Raw genomic sequence first — 14,079 nt, forward strand, 5'->3', positions numbered from 1 at the left:
AGACTTTGTGTGTCCAATGGGAGCTTGGGGCATGCCTATCATGGCATTCTCGTATTTGGGGCTGTCAATGGTAAAAAATGTAGATTTGATGAACTTCAAAATGTCATTTTATCTTTTCTTGGTTTTTAGTAGGGATATCTTGGGGTTTTGGGGCTTTTTAGGTCTATTAAGCTCTATTTTATTGGTCTAAGTGTTCTAATGGGTCAAGAATGGGTCTAACATCATCCATCACCCTTTTGGGGATTAAGGTTGAGATAGATGATGTGACAATTTAATTTGGTGCAATAAAATGGTATATTTCTAGTTTTACAGTCAAACGGATGAATCTAGTCATGAAATTTAGCGCGCTAGGGTTTTTTGGGTCTCTAAATATAGTGGCGATGTCTGATTGGTCAAATAGGGTCAGGATGATTAAAATCTATGGCTAACAAATTTGGATCAATGAGATTTGCCAAAATAGGATCTTAGTTTGATAAAGAGTTAAACAAGGGAATTTTGAGCTACAATTTGGTAGGTAGGCATTTTTCATCATTCCAAATCTAATGGAAGCTACAAATCTTTGATCAGAGGTTTGGATTAACAGATTTAATACAATGCATCATAATTCCCATGTACTATATACAAAATAATGACACATGCATCAAGGTTCACTTCCACAAAATACATATGTTTTGTACAAAGTTTGCATTCTTGTATCAAAGTTTCCATACACAAGAAAAATGTATTTTCCTGTATTTCATAACCACAAAAAAAGAACAATTGTTTAAAAGTTCTCATTAACTCACATAAAACATGTATCATAGTTCCCCCATCAATCCCTGTCAATGAGTGATAACCCTCCAAGAAGCCAATCACCATTGCATTGGAACACAAACATTCTCTCAAACTATCCAAGAACCCCTTCTTTAAATCCAATCTTTACAATGCTCCCCTGATTTGAATTGAGCAAGACATGGCAATAAGCAGCCAAGCTCTTAAACTACTCAGTGTAGATTCCCCCAATTTGAACAATTGACTTCCTTTTGGCTTTGTAAGCAATAGTCCTACTAATATCAACTTTGAACTCTATGCTCATTACATGGTGCAAGGGCTTTCTAGGTATGATCACCAATGAACTTCTTCTTGTGCTTCTTAGCAATCCATGTAGATGTCATCTTCCCATTCTTCAATGCTCTAACGCAGTCTCATCTACCTTTGAAATTTTTAATTTGAAATGAACCAATCATGCATCCAAGATGCATGTATTCTCCAACCACACTTCTTATAGATTGTTGTAACTTTTTTTCTTATTATTCTTTATAAAATCAAACTGAATCCCACCTGACAATGGCAAAGGTAACTAATTCTTCAATGAATGTAGATAGATTGGTAAATGTCATCCCCATAGAAAAATTGGGTGAATCCATATGCTACTTTGCTACTTCCCCCATCATCCAAGCCATGTGGATTGTGCAAATCTTTTGGTTGTTGATAGTCATCTAGTAAATATGGTCCAACTACAATATATTCATTTTGTAAACCACCCACATCATTTATTGCTTCATCAGGTTAATGGTGTGAATCACTATTATCAATGTGTGCCTCATTGTGATCATGTTTTGACTCATTCTATTCATGTTGTGCTTCATTGGGTGGAATGGCCATGGATGTTTAACCTGCAATACTGCAAGGATCTTGTATCTCACAACCACCAAGTATCTCAACCAACTCATCATCTAGTGGTGTGGACTATTCATCACCATCATCACCACTAATAACATAGTCCATATCATCACTGTCATCGCTTCTACCATAACCAACATTACCACCACATTAAATTTGTAGTGGTAAATCAATAATGGCACCACCATGGTGGATAAAATCAGTAAACATCTTAAATAAGAAAAAAATCCATTAAACGATATATAAAGAGTAGGTAAATATCAATCTCATATGTATTACACCAGTATACATTAACTAAAGCAACCAATAAATCAATTATAAAATAGAAAAGACATATTTTCTCTTTAGAGTGTGTGTGCACCATTCTATTAAGGTTGTATTTGGTTTGGAGGAAAAAGGTAGAGAAATGAATGGAAAGATAGGGAAACTTATAAAAGATTTGTACAGGTTTTCCTATCTTTTCCTTCATTTCCCTTTATTTCACTACCTTCTACATTCTCCGACCTTTTTTTCCTTCAAACCAAAGATAGTCCTTAAGTCCCTAATTAATTAAGCAGCATCAATGGAGACAAACAAAACCAAGCCCATTAAGGGCCCAATTTATATGTTGTTATATCGGTTCAATCCTGTCCCAAAGTAGGCAGCATCAATGAAGACAAATAAACCCAAGCCCATTAAGGGCCCAACACATAAATGTCATTATACCATTTCAATTGCATAAGGGGAGGTGAAAAATTTTTTAATCAAAATGGGTCTGCACCATATCCTTTTGCAATAATTATGGATTGACTAACAAAATAGTATACTTATATAAAAAGCTAGAATCCATGGTATATATCATTTGTTGATAATATAGTATGGAATATTGCATAGAACTGATTAGTAAGACTAATAATCAATTGGTTATGTGTAAGACCAGAGCAATTAATAATGGAAAGATGCTTCAGAATAATAATAATAAATATTTGAAGATAAGATGGACTAAGACGGAAGACATGAACCATAATTTTGATTAACTAATCAAATTATGACTATGCAAAAGACCACAATTTGGTCTTAGGATCTTTCAAAAAGCCCAAAAAAAACGTCTACAAAAGATTTGTCTACCGCATAATAAAATTAATTATAGAATTGCAACAGAACCTGTCGGTACTCTTATAAATTGACCACTTTTAATTGCTTTGACTAATCACAGTGAGATATTTAAAAGAATATTATTCATATATAGAATGAAAGAAAGATGATTGAGTGGGAAGACCATAAAGAACATAGTCATGATTTTTTCGTTAAATGATATTAGGATCTTTCAAAAAGTCCAAAAGTCTATGGAAGATTTGTCAAGCGCACAATAAAACTAAGGGAGAATGACGATCAGCCCAGCTCAGATGCTGCAATCTGACCACTTTTGGTTGCTTATAGTGAGATATTTAAAAGAATATTATCCATATATAGAATGAAAGCAAGGTGATCGACTCCTCCCTTGCCACTCCTACAGGAATTGGATCCATATCTAACATGCCGGTGCTTTAAAAAACCGATCCGTGCCTATGCTGGAGCAAACCAGCTAACATTCTCTGAATAAAAGAAATTTACTTATAACCTGCAAATTAGGGTTAAGAGTCGTCAAAAGAGGATTTTAGGGGTTGTTGATGATTACAACTGTATAACTAATGTTGATCTCTGATGAAGGCATGAGGGTGTGCGTAGGTCATCAATATGGTTCCACCACCAGAAGGATGGATCAAGATGAACATATATAGATGGTGCAGCAAAAGGCCGTTGGAGAAAAGCTGTGAGGGGTCTCATTCCGGACCATCTTGGAAGATGGTGCAAAAGAATTAATTCACCTCCCTAAGTGATGCATGAGCGACTTACAATAAATGACATGACAAATCAGAGAATTCAATAAAAAAAATACTAGAAATTTACAAACTAATTCAATGATGACCTAATAGCTGATATGTTATGTGATAAGTTTATAATATGTAATGCTATAAAAAAATCAATGATGTCTTGAAGCCACTCAACAATACTCAAGGTGTACAAACTAGGCAAGTCTACAATTAATGTAGCAGAAGCTTACTTAGGCTAGGCTGTTTGGGAGGCTTATAATCTTACTTTTAATTTTCTTAATAAGTATATCATCATCAAGGAGATTTGAAGCTTGTAATCGGTTATTTGAAAAGAATTTCCAACCCCCTCATGGAGAGTGTTTCCAATTATTGAAGATTGTACAACTTTGATCAGGGATTTGAAGGAAAAGTTAAGTAAGTATCAGCACATTTATAGAGAAGGAACTTTCTGGTTCTATACAGAAAAAACAACAGCCGACAAGTTAAAACTTCAATAGTTTTATTTCTTTGTCTTTTAAGTAGGAAAAAATAAAGGAAAATCATCATCATCGTCACATCAAACCTTTTCCTACAATTTGGAAAAATACACAACTTTGCACTATTCCTTCCAAATTATGCTTACAAAACAAAACAAAAAAAAAAAAGCTAAAAACTTATAATTTAATAGAAAACTGAGTATACTAATACCCTTGTAGATGATAAAAATGCAAAATCTCTTGTTGGAATGAATCCAAATCTTTATATGGGAACCAGGGGTTATTGGGACATGCCATATCAGCCTGATAGTTGGTCCCTACATGCATATAACTTAGGTTACTGTATCTGCATACGTGGATATCTATTTGTAAGAAGAGTTGCCTTTCCCAGGGATGTGACATTCACCGTAACAAGAGATAAAACTACCATTCCCTGAACTAAATGCTACTTTTTGCACATGGGATGGTGGATCCATACGCACAATGTAAACCTTTAAACAAAAAAACAATAAAAAGCTAAAGAGGAGCTTTGATAGAACAGCACTTAAGAGGGCGCTTATATAGCTTGAAGTCGTTCTTGCAAGGTTAATTGGTAGAACCCAATAAATTGGACTTTTTCAAGATCCAAAATTAGAGCTTTGATGGGATTGATTAGACATCACAAATTGGATTGTGGGGCCCTGTATCCATAGCCAGCTGGAAAGCCTGGAATCTTCTATTTTGGTTCACAACTTCACATGAGCTATGTCTGACATCATCAAAGTCTTGATAGATTCAGTCAATCCCCAAGATTAGAGATGCCTATCCAACGGTTCAGATAGGGGACACAAAACTCTTGATGGGAGCTGAGATACATGGGGTTGTCTGTTCTGCAAGAGCCTTCATTAATATTAAAACAACTGTTTTGAGAACCAGATGAACCCAGGTCCAACCATGGTTCAATTGATTGGATGTCGACCCATTTCTATTTAGTATCCAATTTTATCATAAATCATAAGAACTAAGCATTAGTAAATGGAACAACAATCCAAGAACAAATTGATTATCAAAGTTGCAAATATGTAAGATTCAAGTTGAATTCCTGGTCTGACCCCCGGTTCAGTCTTATTTATTGAAGCGCTGTCATTAAATAAGGACTCAATATATTGAGGCCTCTCTCAGTCCTCAATCCTCTCTTACTGTGTGAGAAGTAATGGAAATGGAAGTCCAATGCATGCCAAATACACGTGGAGAATCAGTCCTTTCCATGTCTCATGCAACAAGAGGGTTTTATCAGTAGGTGACTCGGGCTCACTTTAAATACGATTTGGTGTTAGATTGTTTCCTCCATTATTACATCTCTCTACATTTTGTTTGTTTCAATCTTTACCACTACGCAGACATGGAGCCTCAACCTATGGAGCTTTCTCTGCAACAAGAATCTTCTAATGGAGGATGGAGATCGGCAATATATATCATCGGTAAGTCTCACTATTTGAACCGTAATTTTTCATCAGCTGGTGAGCTGGGTCTGTTCAAAGTTCGAACCTTCTATATATGTTTTCTTTTCTTGATATTTCTTACATCAGGCGTCGAAATTGCTGAACGATTCGCTTTCTATGGCATGCTGGGGAACCTCATCACGTATCTCACAGATGTCCTCGGCGAAGCCACTGCCACATCCGCCAAGAACGTCAACATCTGGGTCGGAATATCAACTCTTCTCCCTTTGCTTGGGGCTGTGATCGCTGATTCCTTCTTGGGTCGTCTTAGAACGATCTTCTTCTCATCCATCATCTATCTAATGGTGGGTTGGTCGAGCTCTGCAAATTCTTCTCATCATATATTTCAGACTTGATCTTGATCATGGAGTACTCTATTTGTGGTTGATCTGACCACATGCAGGGGCTGCTTATGTTAACTTTATCAGTTTCAGTGGAGATCGCAACACAGTTTCGACGCCAACTGTTTTTCTTGTCTCTCTACATCGTCTCAGTGGGGGAAGGAGGGCACAAGCCGTGTGTACAGACGTTCGGGGCTGATCAGTTCAGTGAGGATGGGCCGGAGGAGAAGAAAGCCAAGAGTTCGTTCTTCAACTGGTGGTACTTTGGGATGAGCGGTGGTTCCATGGCAGCGACGCTGGTGGTACCTTACGTGCAGGACAATGTGGGATGGGCTGTTGGGTATGGAATCACAACTGTGGCAATGGCTATCGCGCTTGCCTTGTTTCTCCTCGGGCGGAGAACTTACCGGCGGCAAGAACCAAATGGCAGTCCTTTAACTCGAGTGGGGCAGGTGTTCGTCGCAGCTGGCCGGAAATGGCGTTTGTCTGCAGGCTGGAAGGACGGCCAAGGGCAAGGAGTCGTGAATAATATTGAAGAAGGGGACGTTGGTTCAGGCATGGACGCTCAGCCCAAGAGCAGCCGGAGTCTTGCTCCTACGAATCAGTTCAGGTAATAAACAAATGCCGCCTGTCTTAACTCTTAACCCTAACAAGGCTAGAACAGTTCGTTGTTGTACTTGTTCGTGATGGATGGTCTGACTGCAACCCAGCAGCCAGCATGAGCTATCGTCCTTAGGGAGGTCCTCGTATTCAGCTTTTGGAGCTTTTAGGACAGCGGTCGAAAAGGTGGCCAGCTCTGCAGGGTTGTCAGCAAGCTTTTCAAGAGTTGAAACCATGAAACCGCAGCCTTCGATGTATCGTTGTGGCCCCACCTTGAAATCGGTGAATGACGTTCAGGTGGGGCCACCACAATAGATCATAGGCTGTGATACGTCCTAGAAAAAGTGAAAACTTACATTGAAATGAAACCGATGCCTAGCCCTTACATCGTGGCGCGACCTTGACTTCACGGTTCAATCAGGCCATTCGGCTCGCTATTTCGGTTCAAAAATCATGGCCTTCCACTTTGAATCGAAGCAGCCCTGCGCTAAAACCGTGCATGCAGTGCTATCGAGTTTACTGTTCGCCTCCAGATCTCCTTTCAACTAAAAAGACCATTTCAATACGTTCCAACATGATTCATGTTCTCTGCCCAAGTTTAAGCATATAACACACCATAGTGTTCTATACACCTACACCTGGGGCCCTTAATTTATGTGTACAAGTACATGTATTCATTCGTGATTGATTACTCAACGGTTCGACCGTCCGGGTTATTTGGCACTTAATGGAACTTGTCATAAAGTAACAACAGACATTTGTCCCAATTTTCATTGAAACATTCTTATAAAATCTTTTTCCGATAAATGGCAATGGAAACCACCCAAGTATTATGTAGGGCTCTTCATAAGAAGGCCCAACTCGATCAACCCGGACTGACTCAACCCGAGTTGGCCGGGTTTTTATAAGTTGCATCTATCCTAATTCCTAATTACAACTTAACCTAGTCTTCTAGTTCTTATTTAACTAAGTTGTCTCTATTCTAGTTTCTATAGTCTTTTACACTAAATAGTCAATCAATTAGGCAATTACAATTAGAATTAGGTGTCTTTTTTTATTAGAATTTAGAAAGTTTCTTGAAAAATACAAATTTCAGCCTTCTTTCTATAAAACAATTTGACTTTCTATTTTCTTGATAACTTTTGTCTTTTATTCTAATTCCAACTTTTTAAATATATTTCTAGAAAATATCTTAAAAATTTCAGTTTTCAAGATAGATATTTCCTTCTAGGCTTTTATGTCTTTTTGTACAGGAGCAAAACCGAAATTGACCCAACCCGACTCAAACCTACCAGGCCGGTTTTGCTTAACACTGGGTCGGTTTTGGTTTCCATCTCAGGTAACCCGACCAGGCCAAGTCGGTTGGGAAAACCCAATAAACCGACCCAACCCGACCCATGAACAGCCCTATTATTATAAAAATGAATTGAGATATGCTCCTAAGTGCGTCTCACATCGACCTCACAATCACATTCCATCATGTATTTCGTGAGATATTTTTGGTATACAAATATCTCTTTAGGAAATTATGGTTTTTGATTGATGTAGCTGAATTTGAACGGACTCCCCCACAAAATAGATTCCACACATGTCCCACAGCACATCTTTCCAATGCACGAGGAAGATGTGCTGTGGGGGAATCGGATTCAGCCAGTGCAAAGCCCATTTGAATAACTCAGGGAGGTGTTTTCAATGTAAGGCTGTAAAGGCTGTCGATGATTCACAAGGCTAAAAGCACGTTGTAGCAAAAGTGAAGTCTTAAATTTGTTAAAACCAATGTTGTTAGACTCGGAGCGAAAAGAAAATAACCCTGAAAAGCTCACTACATCATAGTTTTAACAGATTAATCAGTCTGTTAGCCGGGACCCAGAAAACCAACTGGGTCATTATTTACTGGTTCAACCAATCGGTTTGATCCTCGACAACACCGATTAAAAGCTCATCCGGGACTATGTCTTTCTTGTCAAATTTTGACATAAGCTTTATTTTCATTTGCATCATCAAATTTAGGTGGCAAGACAACTTCTACATATATGTATATATCTATATTCTATACATTATACAAACTGTATATTTAGTTTGGGGGTTCTATGCAGGTCATAAAAAATAAGCCCAAATATCATATAATATATTATATATGATCACCTCTCTCTACATGGTATAAATGAAATTGTGTAATTGGTGTATAATAAGGTTTTTAAAACTAAAAAGAACAATGAACCAGTCAGGAGTCCGGTTCTTGGGTCGAATGGTCTGACTGTTTGAATCAAACGGATGGTTTGTTCTGATAAAAAATAAAATAAAAAATAAAAAATGTCCAAAACCGTTGAATGGTTCGAATAGTTTGACCGCTTGGACCAGTAGTTTGCTGATCAAATCAACATTTTTGGCAAAAATAATGATTTTTGGGTAAAACGGAATTAGTCAGTTGACCGGTTTTCGATTTTTTTGGTCTGATCCAATTTTAAAAACCATGGTTTATATAAAACAAGAGACATTTTTTCTTTACAACCTAGACCACACTAATTGATAGGGGAGATTGGATGACAAAAACTTGAATGGTTCTATTATTAAGGTTGTGATTGGTACAAGTTTCAAAATATTGATACGCTCAATACATTGGTAGGAACATATTAGGCTATATCAGTATTGTTTTTTTACTTTTTTTTTTTATTTTTTTCAAAATCGGTTTAGGGGGAAGTTTAAGGCTCCTCCACCCCTTGAATAGGTCAGAACCCTGATACACCCTCTTATCGGGGAGTTTCTCAAATGATAGGTATTGGCCGATACGGGCCAATATGCATTAATACTTTGAACCTTGATTTGATACCATTGTTGTTTCTGCCTAAAACACATTGGGTTGACCAAAACAAAATAGCAACTTCCATAATTAAAACAAGCATACCTTAAAATGCATGAGTATGTTTGCAGAAAGTTCTATGGGTGAATTTAATAATTTTAGCTGAAATGGTCATATCTTTCACCAATTTGTATTGATAATCCAACACATCTCATACATACAAACCAACAATGGTATCAAATGCGACCTAAATTTTCATTTTCATTCATCATGTCTTAATAGATTGCATGCATTTTTGGCATCATAGCTCCAAATTATGATGCGTTTGGAAGAACTCTTTAGGCTCCGTTTGGAAAGAGTATAAATGCAAATATATACAAAATATAAGGTTTTGCACTCTGTATTTGCATTTGTACTCTTTCCAAACTGAGCCTTGAGTTTGGTATGTTTGCAGTGCAATTTCTTTCACAATGGTGTATAAATTTTGATTTATTTTTGTTTAGACTTTTTTCTTGTTTTCTTTCTTTGCAACACAAATAAAACCAAAGGCTCACTTTCGAAGGAGTACAAATACATACAAAATAATACAAAATTCAAGGTTTTTGCGCTCTACATATTTGTATTTGTACTCCTTCCAAATGGAGACAAGTAAAGTAATATGAAAGCCAAAGCACTAGACTAGAATTTACATTCTTCTCGATTGCACTTTCAATTCATTTGCACTAGTGCAAATGAAATTGCAACACAAAATAAAGCCTAAACAAATATTTCCATATACTACCTAAACCTACCTCTCCCATGACTGAAACGAAGGGTTTTGAAAACAATGGGAGGAGCAATTCCTTTTTATGGTGATAAATAGGGAAAGCATTTCAACCATTTTTTGTGCGATAGAACCTATATAATTAAGGAAATAAAATTTTATTAAAATAGCCTAAAAATAGGAGAATATTTTTTAAAAGGTAGGAACAAAATTTTATTAGAGAAACCACTACAAAATTGCAAAGTTCCTACTGTAATAATGCTACAAAGCCTGAAAGCTAGCTCCAAGATGAACAGTTATTTGAACTTGTTCTATCAATTGTTTATATATAATAACAAAGGAAAATAGAACTAAGTTCTAACATCACTCCTTAGAGCTAGGGGTGTCAATTGGACTGGATTTGGTCCAATCCGATCCAGTCCAATGTGAATCCATTATAAATGGACCAGATTCAATCCAATCCAATGAATGTTTTGGACCAATTTGGATTGGTCTAATTCAATGTTTGGACCATCCAATCTGTTCAAATTCATTTTGATTTATATTGATTTCAACTCAAACTTGGTCTATTGACACATATTCTTATCTTATATCAATAGATCAAATATTGGCTTAATCCAACCCAATCTAATATAAATTTGTTACGAACGGATCAGGTTCAATCCAATTTAATAAATATTTTGGACCGGACTAGTTGAATCTAATATATCTTGGTGGTCCATTCAATCCGTCCAAATTGATTTTGGACTGGATGGGATCCAATCCAAGCCGGTCCATTGACGCCCTTAATTAGAGCCCCAATTTAATAAACCAAATTGGGGTTGGAGAAAGCATACTCAATGGAATCATTCATCTCCTTAAAATCATTAATATTTTCAAACGTTACCGAGAAGAAACATTATATCTTAGAAGAGAATCAACAATGGAAGAGATGGAAATTCACTAGCATTTACTCTGTAAGTCCCCTGTGAAGATAAAATGGTCAATTATCAGAATCTTATCCTGGTGGACACATAAGTAATTGGTATTATGTACAGTACAAATTCATACAAAATACAAGGTTTTATATTCTACATATTTGTATTTTTATGCCTTTCAAACTGACTGCAATTTTATTTGCACTAGTACAAATGTGAGAGTGTAAATAAAAAGAATACAAATTTTAGTTTAATTTTGTTTCGGGTTTTACTTCATTCTGTTCCACATCTTACACAATCAAATAAAGTAAGTTGAAATTTGAAACAAAAATGAATTAAAATTTGCACCCAAATCATTTGTACATCCATTGTTTTGCACCAATGCAAATTTATTTATACTACAATTAAACGCAGTCTAAGGATTTACCGTTTAGACTCTGTTCACTTTTCGATAAATTACTTATCCGAGTAAATGCAATTATTTAGGTAAGTTTTTCTTAAAAAACACTTCCCTGAGTAAGTATATTTACCTATGTTCTTTTATTTCTCGTGTAAATAAGGCAATAACCGTTTTAGTCATAAAAAACCATTATTAAAAAGGGCATTTTTTCTCATTCAAGTGTTGGCAACTTTTCCCCTAGGTGGGAAAATTATTTACCCACCTAGGAGATGGGTATCACTTATCCCGATAAGTTTTTCTGGTCTCTACATAAATAAATAAATAAAAAAAAGAATATGAGATTCTTGATCAATGGGAACCAAAGTCCTATTGACTAACTTTCCCCTCTCAAAATCCAAAAAAAGAATGCCCCCTTAGTGTGATTGATGATAAAAAGTTGTGTACACCTGGCTAGCACATCTCACAATACAAGATGTGTTCACGGTCCGGTACACAGAATAGAAAGTCAGCACATCTCACAAACAATTCCTATAGATCTTCAGTATTCTGTGTACATGGGGGCTCTCTACTCAAACTCTATTCACAATACACTGCAGCCGCACATCTCACAATACAAGATGAATGTGTGTGGCTGTAATTCATGGCGGGTAGAGTGTGGGTAGAAAGTAGTGGGCAGGAAATCCGGTTGTGGAGGTAGGGCTTGTTGGGCTGGATGTGGGGTTGGTTCTACACTGTCGACAGACCTGGACCATTGACATGATCTAACCAAAGGATCCTCTTGAGATGGATGACAAACTCAAGTCACCAGCCCATGTGTGCTTTTCTATGCATCATCAAGAAGACCGCTATAGATCCAAGGCCCAACTTAGATCTTACCCAATTTAAAAACCAACTATTTTCATTCTTGGGTTAGGATCAGAATGAATCAGATTTTTGGGTACATATTATGTAGCCATCCATTCTATTCCAACCCTTTTGGCTGTGTTTGGTTGCACTTATGGAAAACCATGGCAGTGCAAATGATTTGAGTGTAAATTCTGAATTATTTTTGTTTCAAATTTTAGCTAATTTTGTTTGAAATGAAGTAAATTAATACATGAAGTAGAATAAAATAAAATGCAAAACAAAATTAAACAAGAAATTATATTTTTTACATTTGCACTCCCATGCATTTGTACTATGCAAATGCAAATAAATTTGTACTGCAACCGAACACAGCCTTTAGTCCTTTATGTCTTGCCCAATCAAAACACATGTAAACTAGCTTATTCATAGTCTTATGAACATGAAAAAAACAGGTTTTTAGACAAAGCAACGATCATAGACGATGTTGATTTGTCAAGCAACGGCAGAAACAACTGGAGGCTCTGCACAGTGACCCAAGTTGAGGAAGTGAAGCTTCTCCTGCGTTTGGTTCCCATTTGGTTCAGTGGCTTGATGTTCGCAGTTGTATACGCCCAAATCAACACCTTCTTCACAAAGCAAGGTAGGACAATGGACAGAAGGATAGGTTCAAAGTTTCATGTACCTCCTGCATCACTTCAAGTGTCCATCACTCTAACAATTATCTTTTCTGTGCCCATATATGATCGAGCTCTTGTCCCCATTGCAAGAAAGCTCACTGGAATCCCATCTGGTGTGACAATGCTCCAGAGGATTGGAATTGGCTTGTTTCTCTCAATTGTTGGCATGGTTGTAGCAGGTCTAGTAGAGGCCAGAAGAATTCACATCAGTGAAGAACATGGTCTTCTTGAACAGCCAAACATAACTCTCCCTATGAGCATTTGGTGGCTGCTTCCACAGTACATAATTTGGGGAGTTTCTGATGTGTTTGCAGCTATTGGATTGACAGAACTCTTCTATGATCAGATGCCAGACGATATGCGAAGCATCGGTTCTGCGGCTTTCCTTAGCATGTTTGGTGTTGGGAGCTTAGTGAGCAGCTTTCTTATATCCATGGTGCAGGCAATCAGCTCAAAGTATGGAGATGAATGGTTGGGTAACAATCTTAATAAGGCACACCTTGACTACTATTACTGGTTACTTGCAGGTCTGAGCACTCTGTGGCTTGGCATTTATATGGGTATTGCTAAATTCTTTGTTTACAAGAAAATTAATTAGTGGTGGTGATTCTCCATAGAGGCTTTCTTGAGTAATCTCTGTGAAGTTCAGGCTGAACCAGTCATCCAGATGAGTAGCTAGCTTAGTTTGTAGAAGAGGGGTTCTTAGTAGTGTGGTGTGTATTTGTGCACATGTTTCCAAAGGGGGATAACCTTTTTATCTTTTTAAATTTGTTCAGTCCTGTATTTTACAGATGGAAACATTAAGATGGGTTCTAATGTTTAAACATATAGAAATCCCAAATTCCTAGTAAATAGTGTTTGAATGGGTTCAAAAACCAATATATATTGTACAATTGGCATGATAGGATGCAATAGTTTGAACTTTGTGTGTATGAGGTATGGTGTGTTTGAATCTAGTGGAACCCCACATTTGTGTGGTTGAAAGTTAAAACCAAATGGTCTCATTGGTCTGAACCATACCACACTGTATAATGAATCCAGATTGGCTCCCCATAGAAGGCTCCCCACTGCACATCTCAGCATGCATTGGAAACATTTAAGGAGATGTTCCTATGCACGGTTGGGATATGATTGTGGGGCGCGTGCAGGTGCTATCTGTAAAGAGCCAATGTAATCACCTATATGATAAGGTATTCTGCATCATGGTATCGATTTATTAGTAAGATTTTAAATAAAATATTTTGATCATTTATTACATTATAT

The 14,079-nt window shown here is 36.9% G+C and overlaps 1 protein-coding gene across 5 annotated transcripts; it reads left to right on the forward strand.

The window, feature by feature from the left end:
* Nucleotides 1–5,169: 5,169 nt before the first annotated feature.
* On the forward strand, nucleotides 5,170–13,695 carry LOC148871788 (protein NRT1/ PTR FAMILY 5.4-like). 5 transcript variants are annotated; one of them, XM_088968736.1, is made up of 5 exons: nucleotides 5,170–5,270; nucleotides 5,371–5,451; nucleotides 5,626–5,777; nucleotides 5,876–6,423; nucleotides 12,592–13,695. In XM_088968736.1, the coding sequence occupies exons 1-5, from the start codon at nucleotides 5,201–5,203 to the stop codon at nucleotides 13,412–13,414; spliced, it is 1,674 nt and encodes a 557-aa protein (XP_088824862.1). In that variant the 5' UTR covers nucleotides 5,170–5,200; the 3' UTR covers nucleotides 13,415–13,695. The 5 variants fall into 5 exon arrangements, with proteins under 5 accessions (XP_088824862.1, XP_088824861.1, XP_088824863.1 ...); XM_088968735.1 differs by having other exon boundaries at nucleotides 5,176–5,266; nucleotides 5,560–5,777; XM_088968737.1 differs by having other exon boundaries at nucleotides 5,176–5,266.
* Nucleotides 13,696–14,079: the final 384 nt, after the last annotated feature.

The sequence above is a fragment of the Nelumbo lutea genome, chromosome 2 (genome assembly GCF_056320005.1).
Source record: "Nelumbo lutea isolate HS-2025 chromosome 2, American lotus-T2T, whole genome shotgun sequence".
In the NCBI taxonomy this organism is placed as follows: domain Eukaryota; kingdom Viridiplantae; phylum Streptophyta; class Magnoliopsida; order Proteales; family Nelumbonaceae; genus Nelumbo; species Nelumbo lutea.

Excerpts from the sequence above, each read along its gene's own strand:
- LOC148871788 (XM_088968735.1), top strand. The coding sequence starts at position 5,245 with ATGCAACAAGAGGGTTTTATCA. Across the intron at positions 5,778-5,875 it reads CATCCATCATCTATCTAATG|GGGCTGCTTATGTTAACTTT; the intron begins GTGGGTTGGTCG and ends GACCACATGCAG. Across the intron at positions 6,424-12,591 it reads GCTCCTACGAATCAGTTCAG|GTTTTTAGACAAAGCAACGA; the intron begins GTAATAAACAAA and ends TGAAAAAAACAG.